At 50.6% G+C, this 19,208-nt stretch overlaps 4 protein-coding genes across 4 annotated transcripts, besides 1 other annotated feature; 3 read left to right on the top strand and 1 right to left on the bottom strand.

Annotated features, from left to right (window-relative positions):
• Positions 1–111: 111 nt before the first annotated feature.
• On the top strand, positions 112–1,807 carry NFIA_102270 (uncharacterized protein; the record flags this gene model as incomplete). The annotated part of the gene is made up of 3 exons (XM_001266639.1): positions 112–177; positions 427–1,255; positions 1,425–1,807. 3 exons carry the CDS (start codon positions 112–114, stop codon positions 1,805–1,807), a joined length of 1,278 nt encoding a protein of 425 aa, XP_001266640.1.
• Positions 1,808–2,599: 792 nt separating this feature from the next.
• NFIA_102260 (uncharacterized protein) lies at positions 2,600–7,842 on the top strand (the record flags this gene model as incomplete). Its single annotated transcript, XM_001266638.1, has 8 exons — positions 2,600–2,700; positions 2,766–3,546; positions 3,606–5,278; positions 5,332–5,658; positions 5,712–6,314; positions 6,364–7,213; positions 7,277–7,579; positions 7,651–7,842. The coding sequence occupies 8 exons, from the start codon at positions 2,600–2,602 to the stop codon at positions 7,840–7,842; spliced, it is 4,830 nt and encodes a 1,609-aa protein (XP_001266639.1).
• A 559-nt stretch (positions 7,843–8,401) lies between these two features.
• On the bottom strand, positions 8,402–17,203 carry NFIA_102250 (glycosyltransferase family 4 protein; the record flags this gene model as incomplete). The annotated part of the gene is made up of 8 exons (XM_001266637.1): positions 8,402–9,052; positions 9,107–9,317; positions 9,370–9,829; positions 9,886–11,644; positions 11,691–14,093; positions 14,144–16,024; positions 16,074–16,994; positions 17,045–17,203. 8 exons carry the CDS (start codon positions 17,201–17,203, stop codon positions 8,402–8,404), a joined length of 8,445 nt encoding a protein of 2,814 aa, XP_001266638.1.
• A 637-nt stretch (positions 17,204–17,840) lies between these two features.
• NFIA_102240 (spherulation-specific family 4 protein) lies at positions 17,841–18,871 on the top strand (the record flags this gene model as incomplete). Its single annotated transcript, XM_001266636.1, has 3 exons — positions 17,841–18,040; positions 18,092–18,443; positions 18,557–18,871. 3 exons carry the CDS (start codon positions 17,841–17,843, stop codon positions 18,869–18,871), a joined length of 867 nt encoding a protein of 288 aa, XP_001266637.1.
• A 296-nt stretch (positions 18,872–19,167) lies between these two features.
• Positions 19,168–19,187: a microsatellite.
• Positions 19,188–19,208: the final 21 nt, after the last annotated feature.

Below are 19,208 nucleotides of genomic sequence, written 5' to 3'. Positions count from 1 at the left end.
GTTAAAGTCCCCCAAGATCCCGCACAAGATACTCTTTGCAAAATTTTTCAAGACGAATCACAACCAGGCTTCACGATCAAGCCAGTTCTTTGAAGTGATAAACGTGAGAATATGGACGTGACCGGTAACACGACGGAGGGCAAGGGGGTTTCCGCAAATAGACGAACCCGCCGAAGAGTGAGATACAATACTTGTCACTCGCTCAACTTTCACAGTCTCACTCGCTCATGGTACAGGTACCTACCCAAAGCCCGCGACAAGTTCATGACAGGGACCTCACACCGAAAGAAAGCGATATTGGGAAGGATCACCATTCAAAGTCTACATTACAGAAAAAGGGAAGTCACTGGGGAGTGCCAAGTGTTTTCAGAAAGGTCTGCTAGCAACTAGGCACTTAGTACAGGAGTGTTGCTGATTATAGGGCAGGTTTTGCTGCCATGGGGATCAGATTCAGCGAAAGATCCATTACCTGCTTCTGCGGAGCAACTCAGTCCGGAACACAACGCCTTGCCACAGCCTGCTCACGAGGCTCCATTGTCTCCGGTCACGGTGAATGAAGATGGTGGTGACTTAGAAGATGGAATCCATCCAAGAGATGCCAAATACCACCTTCAAACACGCCAGCCGAGTGCTCAAATTGACCAGATGGATGCGGAACACAGCCAATTGTTTCAGGAAAGCAAGGCTGCGATCCGACGCCTAGAGAATGAGTTAACCAGATACAGGACACGTATTAAGCAGCAAGAGGTTGAATTGAGCCACCGGGATGCGGTTATTTGGGAACTCCGAAGCAACCTAGCTCAGATACAAGATAAGCACCAAAAGTTGGAGGACATAGTTGTTGCACGGCAAGAAAATGCTCTCCAGTCAATGGTAGCAAACAATGGATACATTCCTAAGGAAGACCAGTCCATTAGGGATGAGCTGTCCAATTTGACAGAGAGCATACGGTCGTGGGCCAGAAAAAACTGTTTAATTTCCTTTGCAGATTTGGAGGATGTCCCCGAAACTGAGAAAGATATGGTCATCCGTCAATTAACCGAATACTGCTCCCAACCAGATTGGAACACAACGATGAGAGAGATCTCCATCCCGCAGAATAAAATCCCAATGGTTCTGTTACACGCCTTGTTAGCGAAAGATTTGTTTGAACAAATATTTACAGATCCCTTTTTTGCGTTCCCAAAGATCGACGGTGATCACACAATATTTGCAGCAGGGTACTTTCAAAGCATATACCGCATCATGATCCAAGGTACGTAGGATATATCAATCCTATAGCCGCTGACGGAAGCTAACAGGAACTGGCTAAGCAGCTGATGAGCAAAAAGCGCATACTTGGCGCTCGCTGACATTGCAAAATCTTTCCATCACAAGGGATCCCAACACAGAGACCTTTTTACAGGACATGACCAAGAAGCTAGTGAGAGGGCTTGTGACCAGATTCTTGAACAGTTCCGCTCGCACTCTTCTTCGCAATGTTGAAAATCATGAGGCTGGCAACCAACGGGCTCAGGAGCTCCAGTCACTGTATGATGGGGCCGCGCAGCTGGCACTCTCCCTGTGGACTCAACGGGCTTTCATGACCTGTCAAAGCCTGGAAGAGCTACCACCGTTTACAGTTTCAAACCCAATAATGCGTGCCCATCGGCTCCATCGGCTCGACGAAGATGATAAAAGGCTGGACGGGAAACGGATACTTCTTTGTGTTCAGCCAGCCATCCTAGCCTTTGGTTCTGAGAATGCCGAGCACTACAACCAACACAAGATATGGTCTCCAGCAGTTGTGGTGGTGCGTGAGAAGTAGTTCGACTCCTTACAGTGGCGTGTCAAAAGTTTGGATCCAGCGTATTCACCACTAGGCCTGATTAATGCAACCCTAATATTCTGTCCACAGATTCGAACTCCGATACCACTCTCAAATGATAATCAATATTATGGCTACTCACAAAGAATTATCTCCACAGATACGTTCACGTATCTATGAGCCCCATAGTATTAGATGGAGTCATTAGATTCGAATCTGCATATAAAATATCATGGTTACCAATCGGGCCTAGCGGTAAATACACTGGAATCACTGGATTCGAACTTTTGACGCGCTACTGTCGGATGCTATACTATTTATTATTAGCTCGGGGCGACGACGCCGCTAAGTATCACTGCGTCTCTTCAGATTAATATGATTGGGCTACCCATTTAGCGGTTCCATAAAGCGACGGAATATGCCGGCCTTCTTATCCAATCATTTATTCTAAGAATACCCCTCACAGATGAACCCGGTCGATTTAGTCTGGTATGTAACATGTAGCTGTGGAAGGAAATGCAAGTTGCCTGCGCCGCATACCAACTTCGCAGCCGCCAAGGCAGATTCTGTGGGAGAGGAGGAACACTACTTACCAGGGGGGGGGCGCGACCCAGAGGCTGTTATGGTCACCGGATGGCCCCTGTTGTATGCCAATGTTTCAGCTCGCCCTCGCCCTGTGTCTCGATCAAAGAGCTGCTATACAAGCCTGCATCCTCGCAATAAAACTTGCAAAAGAGGCAATCAGTACGCAATAGACTGTTATTGTTTTCACCTTGCATCCTCAACTCCCCAATGGCACCTTTGTCCCTTGAGCAGGCGCAGGCGATTGTGGACGACATCCAGGTGACAAACGGCGGCTTGCCTCCCGAGGTTCAGAAAGCGCTGCCGCAAGAGTCATTGAGAGCCTACAAGAATCTGCAGACTATAGCCGGAAGATCGATTGTACACGTGGCCGAAGACTGTACGACACGGACACGCGGTTCCTCTTCGAACTTATCCAGAACGCGGAAGATAATTGCTATGGCCATGCTGCTAGTCAAGCGGAGGAGCCATTTCTCCATCTCACTCTACATAAAGATTATATAACTGTGGACTCAAACGAGGACGGTTTTACTGAGAATGACGTGCGGGCTATATGCAGCATTCACCAGAGTTCAAAGAAACAAACTGGCGGCTATATCGGCCACAAAGGGATTGGCTTCAAATCTGTATTCAAGGTTGCATACAAAGTATCTATCCAGTCAGGGCCCTTTTCCTTCTTCTTTGAGCACCACCAGGGGGGTAGTGGGTTAGGCATGATCACTCCGTTCAACGAGGAGCCTCAGGAGCTACCCCCTGGTGTGAACACCCGAATAACCCTCTTTCTTACAAACATAAGCGACTTCGAGGCTTGTGCTTCAGAGCTGAGTGAGATCCCGGACACGATGCTGCTCTTTCTCCGTAAGCTGCAGAGGCTCACTATTGAGATCCCCCCCCTGCAGTCTCAGATATCTTTCAAGCGCCATGAGGACATGTCAAAGCACTTGATCACACTTACCAAAGAGACGAATGGAGAACAGTTGAAGAAATCTTACCATCTTGAAAAGACCACCCTTTCCAATCTCCCACAGCATCCCAGTCGCCCTGGGCAACCCGAGGTTGACCTAATCCTGGCGTTCCCAGTGCAGGAAGACTGCAGCCCTCTCATTCAGGCCCAGTATGTGTATTCCTTCCTCCCGATGCATGATGAGGGGTTCAATGTGAGTAATGTCTCTTGCTCAGGATTCTGATCAAAGACAGTCCGCTAATAGCCAAATAGTTTCTCATCCAATCGGACTTTATCACACAAGCCAGTCGACAAGGGATCCATCGTTGCGATAGAAACTATGCTATCCGCGAGGGTATTAGCCATTTGTTTCTCCAAGCTGTCGCCTACTTCTGTAAGCATACGTCGCTTAGATATGAATGGCTACAGTATCTTCCGGGGACGCACATTCGCGACCCCTTCTGGGCTTGTCTTCGAGAGATGATCTTCGACCGCCTAAAGGGATCCAAAATTCTATTTTCCCGCAGAGGTATCTTGAAATCCCCAACCCAGCTTGAACACCTGTCATCACAGCACTGCGATCGCCATGGCCACCCTCTGTTGGACGATATCGAACCCGAGGTTTACCTGGCGCAGTCATACAATTGGAACAGACATGCTGAGAATTTGATGGAACTTGGTGTGAGGAACCTGTCGTACCAATCCATCTTGGATCGTTTGGAACCATACCTTGAGGGCTCAGCGCCAAGGTTCCTAGATTCGAGTTTGGATGATGATTGGCATACCAGAATTGCAACTCTGCTTCTGCGCGCTCTAAAACGGCAGCCGGCAGGCTCTTCTCTGACTAAACGAATAAGAGAAATGGCCCTGATACCCACTTCAGACGGGTCCCTGTTACCGGCTTGGTCTTCTGCAGTCTATTTCCCAGATGATGAGAGAGGGATTCCTATCCCCGAGGGCCTAAAAGACATACGAATCGTTAAACGGAGCGTGCTAGAAGATAAAGCAAGACGGGAACTGCTCGAAACATTGGGAATAGCCCGTTGTGAGGCACAAAAAGTAGTGAAGTCTATTCTGAAGCTGTACGATGTACGCCATGGGGTCACGCTAGAGAAATCAGTCGACCATTTGAGGTATCTCTTCAAGACCCTGGGAAAAGACGAAACGCTAGACAATCGCATCTTCATCATGGACAAGTCTGGAAAACAGGTATACCGCGCATTTGTCACTTTCGGTGCCAAAATCATCAAGGACGACTTATACTTCGAGACCCTGGGAGAATATGGCACGAAACACCTCGCCCAGGAATTGCAGTGTGGGGTCAACAAGCAGAGTTGTCCTCCTTTTGAAATGCGTATTATCCACCACGCATATATTGAGGCTGTACCACCTGGGACGGTCAGTAACGGGCGCACCTGGGAGCAGTGGCTGGAAGAAGTGGCATCGGTTCGCCGCATCCCAAGGCTGAAAAGTCCCCGGACAGATGGATTATCCACGCTGTGTGCGCACATGTTGGAATATCGACCCATGACTCTGATAGGACTATTGAAAACATACTGGAGCAGCCTCCAATCAGATCTCACGCCGCGCGTGATCAGCGCCTTGAAAGATATGCAAGTTCCTTGCCGGAATCAATTCCAAACCTATCTAGATTGCACTTATTATCCATCTAAGGAGATGCAGCGGTTATGTTCCGACGCAACTCTCCAGGAGATTTTCGATAGATTCATAGACATTCCTGCTAACATAGCAACTGATGGTACCGATGGATGGGAGTTCTTAACCACATTTGGGGTTAAACTAGAGGCAGATATCAACTTTTTTGGGGAAATTTTCTGCGGCCTAGAGAGAAAAGCCAATCACACCATCCAGACACAGGCCGTCTTCTTCAGGATGTATAAGGAGCTCTTCATTCGGTTTTCCGATGGTCCCATCGGATTGCAGGAGTATGTATTTTGCTCAAACGCTGAGATTACCATTATTAACCAGCTTCATGCAGGATTTTCACAACTTGGAAAAGTGTCTGCATCCCCTCATGTTCAGGGGAGATACTAGAGTTAGCATTCCTCAGAGATTGTGTCTGGAACGGACACCCCTCTCTTCGGACGAAGCACCCTCTTGCTACTCACCCGGAATACTCCAACGATCCACATGTGGCATGTTTGTTTAAGGATATACTCTCTGTTCGTGATGCGGACGTCAGCACGTACCTCGACGAGCTTCAGTGGCGCAAAGACAACGCGGATGTTGCTCCGGACGACCTGAAGACGATTTACAACTGTATCTCGCAGAATATACAGAACCCTGATGATGGCGCTATGATACTGTACGAGTTATGCATGTGGCATGAAAGTTGGTGCGGGGCTAATCTAATCCTAGGAGCAAATTCATGGAACAGAAACTGGTCTATCTTCCGACAGAAGGATCTTGGGTTGCGCCTGAATCCTGTGTATGGACAGACGCTCCAAGAATTGGAGTACAGTATGGCATCAGCGCTGTGTACCGGGAGCTGGAGAGCTTCTTCCGCGGTTCTCTGAATGTGCAAACTCCGACAGCAGCGACTTACTTGGAGCAACTCAGGAGATTAGCATCTAATGAGGCTGTGGATATTGGTGCGGTCAAAACTGCCATCTATAACCTCAATGCTTTGCGACCAGGGTCAGATGAGCTCAGAGGTCTTTCACATCTTAGATTTTTGCCAGCAGCAATGCCCGATGGCACTGTGGAGATATTAAAACCCACCGATACATTTTTCATTGCAGACCGGGTTGAATATCTTTCCGCTTTTCGGGGCAAAGTTCCCATTCTGGACTTCTCTCTAGAAGAAGTCTGGCGCTTGCACCACCTCCTGGGGTGTATCGATCTGCAGAACCGATACATGTCAACGGCAGTCCTGGAGCAGACTGATGTCGATCAGCCATCCCACGAGCACTGCTCCAGGGAAACACGGCTGTTCCGCAAAAGGGCGACACACATTTACCGGTATGTTTAGTAGCCGTAGTTACCCGAGACGGTGCTAAAGAGACTATAGTTGCATCTTACATTACAGTGAGGACGGCCAAGAAAGTGTTGGCCAGAGGCTCCGACAACTGCAAAACATACTTGTTTATGAAAGCGCTGGTTTTAACAAAACACTTGTACTTCAATTAAACGAAGTGACGGCGAGAGTACAGAGTGATACGGGGTCGGTGCATATCGCGGACGTTAATGATGTGTTACACATTTACATCCCTAGGGACCAGAATGACCGTCGACGCTGCTACAGCCACGACCTTCCCCAGGCTCTGGGACGTTATTTTGGACTTCAGAGGGACTCTGCAGTACCATTGATTTTCACAGTGGTTTTTCTCACTCCGGAGGACTTCATCGATGAATGTCTAGACGGCCATGGAATCGTTCGGATTCCTCCTGACATCGCTCTACTACCAGAATCTGAAGTTATAGACACGACAATCTCACCCGGTCGTATTGAAGAAGACGACGTTTTCTCTGCGTCAGACGAGGCTCAGGAGAGTAGGGATGGTATGTACACACCTCGAGATTCATCACGCTCAAGCCCTGGAGCCGCCTTAGACCTACCGAGGACAATAATCGCCCACAACAGGACTTCAGCTCCACCCCCAAGGCTTTCCACTGTGCCATCTCCTGACTGGTCATCCCCGGACGGAGTGCCCAGGTCTTTCTCCGAGCATCATCCGTACACTCAGCTTCTCGATAAAATCATCGGACTGGCTCGTCCGCTCACACTTTCTGAAGTTTTGCAACGCCCAATGAGCACAGTGCAGAGTAGTGCAAATACTTCACATGAATCGGCTTTTGGAGTTCGATCTGAGAATCAACTTGCCCACGATATCAAGATCGGCGCTGCAGGAGAGTTATTTGTCAGACTCAGCCTTCTACATCCCTTCTGCTGCAACCCGAACTAACTAATTCGTAATATTTAGGTTTTTGAGCTCCTGTCGTCATCAAACCTTCCAGGGTTTAGCCGTGACAACTGGCGGAGCACCATTCGCAAGCATATCTCCGTCCATCCCGACTACCATGATCTTGCACCCTGGTATGGTTTCGAGACTGCAGACGTAGTTTACCGCGACACCAGCTCAACGTTAACCACCACTCTGATTGACGCTGGATATTTGCCTCACGCACGGTGGCATGGTTCAAATCCAACGTACTATATAGAAGTGAAGACGACGAGAGGGGAGTGCGACAGTGCTTTCTTCATGAGCAAGAGCCAGTACAGACGAGTAAGATTCAGGACCCTGGATCCTCCATCGTGCCCTATTGCAATAGGCATTTTACTAACAGTCACCCATAGATGCAGACAATGTGGACCGATCGTAATGTCGAACTGGAAGAGCCAGAGATCTACGTCGTTTTCAGAGTCTACTACTTGGGTTATGAGAGCATGGGGTTGAAAGTTTATGTTGATCCGGAAAGGCTACGACAAGAGCAGAGTTTAATTTTCTCGCCGGAGTCATACAGTGTTTATCCCAGTCTGGTCGCATAGTTGTGACCAACCTAGCATCTGGGAAGATTAGCTTAACTATGTGTGTCCCTTCTGACATAGCGACCAGTCAACATCAAGTTCAACTGATGCCGGAAGCCTAGCATAGCTGGCTATGTGGTGTTTGCGTTACGGGCACTATTCAAGTATCTATTGACACAGATCCTGGTTTGCATGAATGAATGATACGAATGTCATCGCAGCTATGTTAGAGCGCAGCAATATAGTCATGGTTACTCTCCTAGCCCCGCATATGCCTTTGATATCTCGAACACGCGACTTCGAAGGCAACATGCGGTATGTGCCTCTTCTTGATGTTTCCGAGCAACTTACAGTACACCAGTAATAAAGTCTTCATGTTGCAGGTGAGTAGCGACAGGAAGATGATCAGAACTGTTGCAAGCGTGAAGGTAGGGACTGCTGCAACTATATATGTCGCTTCGACCGCGTGGAAGCTCTAGTTCATGCTCAATTACCACGAACAAAATGAATGCGCTATATGCATATATACATCGGGTGAGAGACTTCCAAACAGACGATTATACATTAAAATTATATCAGGTCAAACAGGTGTCTGGGTTCCCGAAGTTCCCTCGATGGCGCCCCCAAAACGACTTCCTCGCTTCAACTTGGGGCGGAAGGGAGTCCACCACGTGTCCGAGTTTGGGGTCAAAAGCATCTCGTTTTGCTCAATCAGAATCGATGACTTCCATTTTTCCTTGAAAAACCCGCTGGAGTTACTCGACGACCCCGGTCCTCGAGCAACGTAGCTGCGGCTCTGGTACTTACCCAGCCAGAGCATTTGTTCATGTTCCCGGAGGTACCGATCACTCGAAAAATTGTTGTACACGTTCGAGCGACCCAGCATGCCAAGTTTTCGACGCTGCTCGGCCTTGTCGTACATACGCCTCGTGATCTGTTCTACCTCCTCACGCGAAGGGCGCAGGGATAAAGTTGGGGGTACATAGCCCTCCTCGTCCTCGGCAAAAGCGCTCCATTGGCCCAGTAATGCCAGCACCCTGATCTGAGCACTGGCAAGGGATATAGCGTCGTTGGGCGCAACCACTTCGCTGAACTTCTTACCAGTGGCGCGGTCAGTGACCACACAAAACGATGCACCGACGTCGGTGCAAACCACGGGGACACCAGTCAAGGCGGCCTCGCCCATGGCTAATGGAAGACCTTCGGAAATGGACGAGTTCATGAACAACCACTGTACTGGATCAGCCATATCGCCACAAAAAGGAAATGGCAGAATACAACTTACAGCGTCTTGGAGGACCACAGATGGATTTCCCAATCCTTTCAGGACAACATGCTCACGCAGGCCCTTCGATGCGATGATTTCCTGACATTCCGACGCATAGGCCGGCGCGCGCTCCATGTCTCCGTAGATGTGCAGCCGATAATCCTTGAAGCCCCAGATATTGACAATGAGGTCAGTTGCCATGATCGCTGTCTTGATGTCTTTGACATATCTGCCAGATGTCAGCTAACTAAATTCTGCGGTTCAAGTCTTGAAGGACATACCGAATATGTGACAACATGACTACAGTCGGGGTGGCCGTCTTGATCGTCTCAATTGGCTTATATTTGTCCATGTTAGTGATCCCGTTCACAACTGGGTCGATCTTTCGACGGAAGGTCCGGCGATGCTGGAGGGCACCTTCGCAGGTTCCTAGTTCGATTTCCCATCCCGGATTGAAGTATTCGGCACATGGAAGGACAACATCTGCGTGATGCTGGATCAGAACGCACGACAGATGCCCTAAGCCAATCAGAGTGGTATTGACAAAGGTCGAATCGAAGGACACAGCTGATGACAGGAATGTGGTCATCTCGCGGAAAGAGACGCAATGGTCCCAAACATGCAAGGCACATTGACGCTTTACCTTGCACAGGACGCCGTATGTAGCGCCCGTGAAATGATGCGAAACCTGGAAAACATCCGGGATCTTGTCGGGAACGGGGATGGAGAAGATGAAGAGATCTACGGCAGTCAGTGATCATGAATACAAGCCGGCGAGGGAATTATCAACAACTTACAGCGGTGCCACATGTCCAAGGCCGAGTCAAGCTGCAGTAGCGTGGGTCTCTCGGAATTCAACCATTGTGAAACAGGAACAGCGCCGGGCGTGTCTTCGCTGAGCCACATTTCTCTCCACGCCTGTTTGACAGTATCACTCATCCAGACATCGTTCCAACTGCGGGACGACTCAAAATACGTGTTCAAGTCCACCAGGGCACGTGTCGCTTCCTCGATATGCGAGCAGGTGAGCTGGACGGCTCGTGAACACCGAACTATGCTGGACAGAATGGGGAGGAAATTGCGTCGGATATCTGCCACCGTGGTGTCGTATGACTTCTCGACCACTGCGGAATCTAAACAATTTTGGAACACACCGTGTGTTGGGTTGAGGAAGTCCAGACCCCATTGCGGCAAAACAGTCAGCGACTGCACATTCCGTTCGATCTGGAATCGAGGGACGCCAAAGTCATTGGCCGCCTCAGCGAGGATGTGCCACCGGATATGCTTCAGATCGTTGACCATGTCCCTTCGGCATGCAGAGACACCTCCTGGCTCATTGGGCCAGGTGCCGGTGTCCATCGCCAAAACATGCAGTTCGCTATCGGTATCTTGTAGCTGAGTTGACAGTGTACGTGTGTTGATCCTTGCGTCACCCCCTTGGCCAAAACTGTACAGGTCGCTGATTTTGAAGGCCAGTTGTGTCCATGAACTGATTTCGGGATCAATATCGACACGAGCCAGAATGGTGTCTACCTGGGCGTCAAGATAGTTCGCTGCTGAGTCGAGACGACCCCAGTCACGCCGCCTCCAGTACGGACGGAGAATACGATCAGATCGAAGCAGAATCTCGTCTAGCCACCGTGCAGTAACCGCATCAAACTCCTTGGAGGCCTTCCATGATCTCCAAAGATGTGTCCGAGCACGCGAGGTTGGAATTGGATATTGCTTGACGTTCAATCGCAGATGGCGGGCAATAATGTTTGTTTTGGTGGAAGAAAACGAGACAAGGGGGTTGTCATGCAAGAAGGTGCACCCTGTTGGCTTCTCGAGAACATGGAACCAGTCGTCACAGATCATGGGCGGCGTGGGAATGTGTTCACCGTTCAGAGTGGTCGCAATGATTGGATGGAACTTGTGATCATACGTCCACTGAGCATTGTAGACATCGCCATCTTGGATGAACACAGCCTCGGTGACCCGTGGATACGGGATCCATTTGTCCAGGCGCTCCGGACGCGTCGGTGGAGGCATACTCCATGCGACCTTGATTTTGATATGCGGAAAGACATACTCGGCACGAAGCAACTCGTCGTCGAACTTGGCGTTCTTGCGGTACCAGTACTGGAACTGAACGGGATTGACGCCTCTCATGGCGGAGCCGGTGGTGATGTATCCGCGCTTGTCGTACTGTACTACTTGTCCCTCCAGCTCGCCAGCAAGACATTGCCGTTGCATGGGGAGCTTTGTCTTAGACGTCTCAGGATAATCATATACAAACTCGTTCAGCAGCGTTCCCTTGCCGTCATACTCTTCCCGACTGCGAAGAATGAGCTTGTCGGTGTATGTGTTGATGGCCACCAGATTCTGCCGTTGACTCGGTTCTTGCTCATGGCGACCGGAGTATTGGTAGAGACGAGAACAACCGTCTGGCTCCCTATGCATGAAACAAGTCGCGAGACCGTTCAAACTTTCAAGGACGATACGGTTCTTTTCCACCACCGTCTTCTGTCCTTTCATGTTTTTGTACAGGGCAGAAACCTTGTCTCGACCATGTAACTGCAGAATATTAGCTCAAGCCATGAATAGAGAAAGGATAACATACCAGAACGAGGGGGAGGATAAGGTCTTGCAAGGCCTTGCAGAAAGACCAAATCGCAGTCAGAATCCATGTGATGGGCCAAGAGATGACCAGCGCCTGCCCACGAAGGATATAATTCAATTCCCGCTGATACTCGGGATCTGCGACCAAGGAGAGCACAGTGAACTTGATACAGGTCTGAATCTTCTGAAGAAACCTCATGACTGTGACTCGGATAAACTTCATAAACCCCTTGTTCTTGAGCTCGATCTCGGATGACACCGTGGTAATCAGTTGATCATAGCTTGAGTCGCGGAAATCTGACCTGGGTCCAAAGTCCTCATCATGCGCAGCGATCGCTCCGGCGTACTGGCCTACAAGTACCGCCAGGGAAGTACCCAAGCTATACCTCGCAACGAGACAATGAAGCTCAACTGCGTCGGCTGTGCCAGCTCGACAACGGATCCACTCCACATCTGGTGCAGAAAGACGAGTTGGTTGGCCGCATACTCTCTCTATCAAGAAGGCGTGGATATGCCGAGGCATGAGATCCCATTCCCTGTCGGGGTCCATTCCCAGAAGCAGATGGCGCAGCATTGTCTTTTGAGCGTTGGCGATCACCCGTTTCCTTTCAAGCGAAGAGCTTTCGAGCTGGCGCTTGATGCCCTCGGGAACGGCAAGCGCACCACTGTCGTGATGCTGGGCTACCAAAAGTTCTGCTAGCATTGCATGATCACGCGAAAGTCCTAGTCGACTTTCAGCCGTGACTTGAACGAGAGTTTCAGCGATAGCTTGGCAATTGCGCCGGATGTTCACAACCCACTCATCCCCCACAAGGTCGAGGCTGATCAGAATGAAGATGTGAAGCCGATTTCCTGTTCTTTGTGTGATCGCGCGCATGGTAGGGTCCTGTGGCGGCAGCAAGAGATGACGTGCCGACACAAGCTCGACAACTGTTTCTCCTGACTGCCATAGCTCGGCTGCGCGATGCAATATTGTCTCTGATTGGGGAAAGGCTCGTTGCAAGCTGGGTGATGTCTTGGTCTCGCCCTTCGAACGGAGGATTTGCATCACCTCCGCGCCAGGGTGTTGAGAAGGATCCAACTTGTACCGGAGCTCGGGCGAAAGAGCACGGATCGCATCAAAAGTATTTGATAATGTGGTTTGTGAGAAATCAGGGTCTGGCTCCAATGTGCTGCAGGTGTACGTTACCGCATGCTTGTCCTTATCAACACCGGTCAATTTCTGCCCACGGGACCATGCAACGTCAGCCCTGAGGAAAGACACAATCGCCGTCGTCCAGGTGCCAACTGCCAGCCCGAGCACACCGCTGTAAGCAAACTCCCGCGGGAGGACTCGCAGCAGGATGCAAGCCAGGAAACCAACGATCGCACCAACGGTGAGTGCCCGATCCGATCGGGATCCAGTGTAAATTCTGTTATACTGATACCAAAGAAGACCCGTATATGCACCGATATACGCCAAATACATGATGGTGGCACTGCGGGAGCCTTCAAATGACCAGACCAGAGCGCAAGTGACTGCAATAGCCCAGATATGGAGGAAAGAGAACTTGAGCAGATTCCGCCAGTACAGCGCCCGTCGAGCGCGTGCGTCATTACGTGTGGCCTCTCGCAGAAACTCGAGAGAAGGAATTGGCTGAGGTGTCCTCTGATGTGCCAGCGTCCACAGCGGCTGTGAGACGCCGTCGAGGATGACAGCACCTATCAGATAGTAACATAGGCCGAAGCCTACAGCTAAGCGATATGTCTCACTTGACGCGGAGGATAGTCCGACCAGTCCTTCGCCAGTGAACAAGGCTGTCCACTTGTCCATGAGGGCGATGATGAAGTAAAGAATTCCGCCCCAGACGTCTTTCCCTGTGTGCCGCCAGTGAAGGAAAGCATTATGCAATTTGAGTCCCTTTTGCATGTCACCCATGGTATCAACGGCGGCTTTAAGCTGCAAGTTCCACGTAGGACTGTAGGCAAGAGGAAGCCTGGTCCTTGAGAATTTGCAGTACCAGACAAGCAGGAACATTGTCGCGGAATATTCTTCAGCAAGACGCTTGACAAACGGGTCAGCCGTGGATCTGATCCAGAACCAACGTCTTCGTTCCTTCAGCACGCAGGCCAACAATGTCTGCCGGGCCAGGGCAGTGGATGCCAATTCCTTATCGGCATCATCAGTAGACGTACTGGCGAGATACGTCTTCTGGTACCAGTCGACTACCTGGCCGTCGGTGATGCAGGGAATATGGAGATACCAATTGTTCCACTTGGCAATTACACGTCGAGCACCGAGCAATAGTGCTGTCAAAAAGACGGCCAGTACGCAGGGATAGATGATTATGTCATGTTGAAGCCAAATCGTAAGGACGGGGGAAACGAAAAGAATAGGAATGCAGCTCATAATCACCGTGCGGCCCTGAACACGTCAGTATCTATCCCTGTTATCCTGTGCATGCAAAAACTTACCGACTGGAACTGGAATCCAGGGAGCTGATAGATTGACAGTGCAGACAGCGTCATCAGATATATCGTCAGCATCACCAGGTATGCGGTAAAGACAACACCAGACACAAAGCCTTTTGCAATTCCTATCCCAATGAATGCAAAGATACCTCCGACGGAGACAACTGCTACACCGGCGATGAAGCGGGTTAAGACGAACATGCTCATCGCGGGAAAGGCCATGGCATATAGATAGTAGCTGCCTCCCGAGCTGATCCAGCCGCCGAAGCCACCGCAGAGTAGCAACGCAACCATCAATGCAGTGGTCGCCAATGTTTTATCATCATTGCTCATGAACGTTGTGAGATACAGGCCTCGTCCGATGGTCGTCAGGAGAGTGATATCGATCAGCGCTGGAACCGCAAAGATGCCAAGGAACGTAAAGCGGTAAGATAATGGGAGGTCCTCCTGTCCTCCATTGGGATCCAGATCGATATCCATGGACGCATAAGCAGTGGGAAGCTCGGTGAAAGCTTCCTCCCGCCTAGGTGGTTGGTGCTGGCGATAGTATGCGCGGATACGATCGGACAGGATTTTGCCAATGGCCTTGGGCGTCATGTCGATGTAAGCATCACATCTGGCCCCGACCGCATAATTTTCAGCAAAGCAAGATGTTTGCACATGGTGAAGGTTCAGACGAGGGTTACGATCAAGAACCTCGAGATAAATCTCGTTCACGGCCAGCTTACGAAAAGCGCAGAAGACGGACAGGGCCAGAAAGTCTGCCCTGACATCAATCTGGCCCGGTTGCAGAATAGCCTCCATGACCTCGGTAATCTTTGCCAGACTCGTGCTGTCTGCCTCGATGAGTACCTCAGGAAGACGAGCGTCAATCTCTTCGAACAGCGCCAGAGCACTTCTGGGTTCGAGGGATGCGCAGCCCTGGTCATGATACCAGGCCAGACGCCCTTCAACAAGCTGCTTGGCCGACACTTCCCCGCTTAGATAACCGGTCGAAGTCATAGCTCGTAACTGGCTCAGAGTTGGGACTTCCAGCAGCTGATATTCACAGCAAGTGCGGACTTTAGCTACTAAAGCGGACGACTCTTTGCATGTCGACAATGTCAACCGCTGCATCCAGAGCAAGGCCTCTGCGGGACTAAGGTCTTCGATGTCGTTCACCAGTCGAGGCGGGAGGTCCCATTTGGAAGAAAGAGTGTTTCTGGCATCCGCGAGGGCGATTTCCGCTTTGAGGCATTCGTACCGGCTGAATTTGCGACGCGATAGGAAAGTGTGCAAGATGGTCCCTGTCCTATCGACCGTCTTTCCGGATATGAAAATATCCAACGAGCCCGTGAGGGCATCAGCCTCGTACATGCCCCAGACCTGGGTCTCACTGCGCGTGCGAAATCCGGAGTGTAAACCGACCCAGATCCGAAGCTTGTCATTTTCTGCACCGTTTCCAGAAGAAAGCAGATCAATCAATTCTTGGATCGTGGCAGACATGGCACCTGCACTGATGGAAGCTTTCTGCGATTTCAGGAGAGCACGCAGGTCCGCCGCCATACGGCGCAGCTCCTCTACTTGAATCCGGTCGAGAAGATCTAGGTCGCGAATGCTGCGTTGCGCCTCGAGAAGGTCACTGATGTCTTTTTCAGAGCAGTCATGACCCATTTGGAAACAGCCCAGACCGGTGTAGTCAACACCATCGGCAGAGACAGAGAAGGGATTCATGTGTGCGTAGTCCATTTTTGATGGCCAATCAACCGCATCGATGTCAATCGAGCGCGCATCAACCAGTGACCGATTTGTGGGAGGAACAATGGTCATTTTCTCAAGGAGAGCCGGTATGAAGGTCCTTAGGTCTTCGTAGCGAGCATCATGTTCAGCTGAGACAGTGGTCACCTGCACGTACGTCAGCCTTAGCATCTGCTACAATGGAGTGGATACTCACCTTGTCATTGAAGCGCCAGTTGTCGTGGGCCTTGAGCACAATATCGTCCTTCAACCACATCAATGCACCTAGGGGCTCATTCTTGATTGTCCGACGAGCGGCAACTTCGGCGTCTATCAGAGCGGACCGAGGACCAATCCAGGTCATGGCGCTGTTGTAACCGCACCACTTGAAGGTCCGTCCGAGGACATGGTGGGAGACATCCACGTCATCCTCGACTGTCTCCCACATGGCGTGAGTGCAGCCTCCCATGGCTTTTTGGGCAGCGACAACTCGCATAACCGTCCGCATCTTTTCCATCTGAAAGTAGTCGCGCTGGTTGCCGTCGGGAAATATTGTACCGTTGCGGTAGACAACGCCGCGAATGCGGCTTACGTCGATGTCGCGGCATTCACGTTCGCTGAGATAGTCAGGTGGTGACATCTCCAGCCATACGTCAAGGCCAATACCATTGAGGTATTGGACCAATTGGTTGAGTACAACTGGTTGGAAATGCTTCTGCCAGTCTGCGAGGAGGACTCCGTGAAGTGGTGACTCCCTCCCTTGCGGATGGCTGAAGTTCGAGATGACTGTCTGGGCAACGACACACAAGCCTTGAATCACTTCATCGATTGTGATGCTTGTCTCGATGTTTACCAAACTTTGAACATGCAGCCGACCAAGGACGTGGGCGGAGGAACAATAATTGTATATGCCGCTCACCACGCCATGTTGAAGAGGGTCGACCACGATAACGTCCCATCGCGACAGTATGGACAATTGCTCTGAGCTGGGAGGGCTGGGTATGGACCCAAGGTAGACTCCGAATGTCTTTAGTTCTACCTTTGCAGGGCTCTGCGAACGGAGAGGTTTCGTTTCCCTCTTCAAGCGGTCAAGATAACGAGTGACGGCCACGGGGGCGGCTGATAGTTGGCGTCTCCCCTATATCAGGTGGTCAGTATTTATGATGAGGGAGAGAGATGGGAACATACCTTCCAGCGAGCATGAAGCTTCTTGCCAATAATGAACAGGATGTATAGACAGCCCAGGACGATGGTGGTCAACAGTAGTACGGCAAGTACTTTGTCCCACCAGGTCTTGAGCATTCCATGCCATCCAATGGCATGGAGACCCAGATATTCTGTCCCCATGGCAAATGAACTGGGGATCAGGGACGCGATAACGAGTGATATGCACAAGACTACAGGTGCATGGGCGTGCGGATCTATATGACGATGATATAAGGCCGAAGCCACCACCCTGCCAGCTGACTATCCTAAGTAGAGCCTGACGAACTCAGTGATGCATCTCTATGACAGATACTCGCCGACTGGACGGTGGCTGAGCTACAGAGTGCCTGCCTGGGCTAAAGAAGCAAGAGAATTCAGTTTTGATTTCAGCTCGGGTTCTGGCGCCCAAATTTACGATAGGAAACAGACCAAATTACACCGGCGCTAGTGCTGCAGTGGTTCGATCCAAAAATAATTCTTTATCAGGAACGAGTCTATGACTCTGCGATCAGTGTCTGAGTTTGGACTTGGCATACGTCTAGCGAGTCAAGGGTCTGGATGTGTCTTGGTCTTAGCCGCTAATTCTCGTCAGAAGTTGCCATTACTCTTGGCCGTCCGGTGGGATCGGGCTGGAGAGGCGAGGAAGGTTCGTTCTCAAGTATTTGTAGAGAATCGATATCGCTTGAATTGTTGCTGGAGATCCGCCTCTGCGTGTTACCATCACTGTCGAGAGGCTTACGTGCTCTTCACTCCAATCGTTCCACCACGCTCACCTACAATGGCTGCTTCCAAAATTAAAGGACGACGCAATCTGTGGATTGGTATCGGAATCGCCATTGCCATTGTGGTTATTATTGTCATTGTGGTGCCATTGGCAGTTCTCCTGCCTAAAAAGCATCATGGCAAGAAGGCTACTATTCTGTTCCCCCTCTATATCTGGCCAGAGACCGACAGTACGTGGGACCCGCTGTACGAGGAGTAAGTTTGCCCTTGTCAGATCCAGAAGAGTTGGTGGATTGATGTCGTCAGAGTGAACAACTACCCCAATCTCAACTTTACCATCATCATCAATCCCAGCAGTGGTCCGGGAAACAGCTCGCAGCCTAGCTCGCAGTATGCACACCAGATCCAGCGGCTGAATGCATACCCAAATGTGCGGACGGTCGGATACGTGCGCACAGGGTATGCCAGCCGGAATCTGACCACCGTGCTGCAAGAGGTGGGCATCTACTCCGGCTGGGCAGCGGTATCGCCAACTCTTGCCATGCGTGGGATCTTTTTCGACGAGGTGCCCAGCGAGTATACGACGTCCGCGGCCGAATACCTGGCTACGATCAATGAAGCGGTCAAGAACGCCTCTGGGCTGAGGCCAGACCGAACGGTGAGCATGTCTCTGTTTTCGTATTTGTGTTTCAGTACGCTGTCCAGGCCTGGCCTCAAAGTTTCCGAGTGTACGAGACATGCTTTGAGGCTCAACTAATGATTCATCATTAGGTGATCCATAACCCGGGCGCGATCCCAGACTCCCGATATAGTAACATTGACGGGACCGATGTGACAGTTGTCTTTGAACAGTCCTATCAGGAGTATCAGACCAAGCATGCGAGTCTGATGGCGCTTCCTGCGAACCGGACGGCTTACAGCTACATGATCCACTCGGTGCCTTCCATGAATAATGGCACACTCCGCGGTCTGGTCCAGGATCTAAGCGAGCGCGCGGAATATGTGTTTCTCACAACGCTGAGCCAGAATTTCTACGAGAGCTTTGACCCACAGTTACCCACTTTATGTGCTGTCATGCCCAGTTGACGTGGGTGAAACCATGGGTATTGGATGCGGGGAGACATGTTTTGACTTTGGACTTTTGATATCACATCCAGGTAATCACAGGTAATCAATTAGCTTTGTCAAGATTCCGGAAATACTGGATAGTTAAGTGACTGGCAGGCTGAGACATCGTATTGACCAAGCTTTGATAGGCAGTGTCGGGCATCGGGCATAGAAGGAAAATGTGATACCACGGCTGGTTATCAACGGCACCACATGGCTCGATCTCTGCATATCGTCAGCACTAGGCTATCTCCTAGTGGGAGCCTGTAGACTAGTAGATAGATAGATAGATAGACATGTGCGGTCGCAGGTCGCC

The sequence above is a fragment of the Aspergillus fischeri genome, genomic scaffold, assembly GCF_000149645.3.
Source record: "Aspergillus fischeri NRRL 181 1099437636245 genomic scaffold, whole genome shotgun sequence".
Classification (NCBI taxonomy): domain Eukaryota; kingdom Fungi; phylum Ascomycota; class Eurotiomycetes; order Eurotiales; family Aspergillaceae; genus Aspergillus; species Aspergillus fischeri.
Note: the sequence above shows the minus strand (reverse complement) of the source record. Positions and strands in the feature narration are given on the sequence as shown.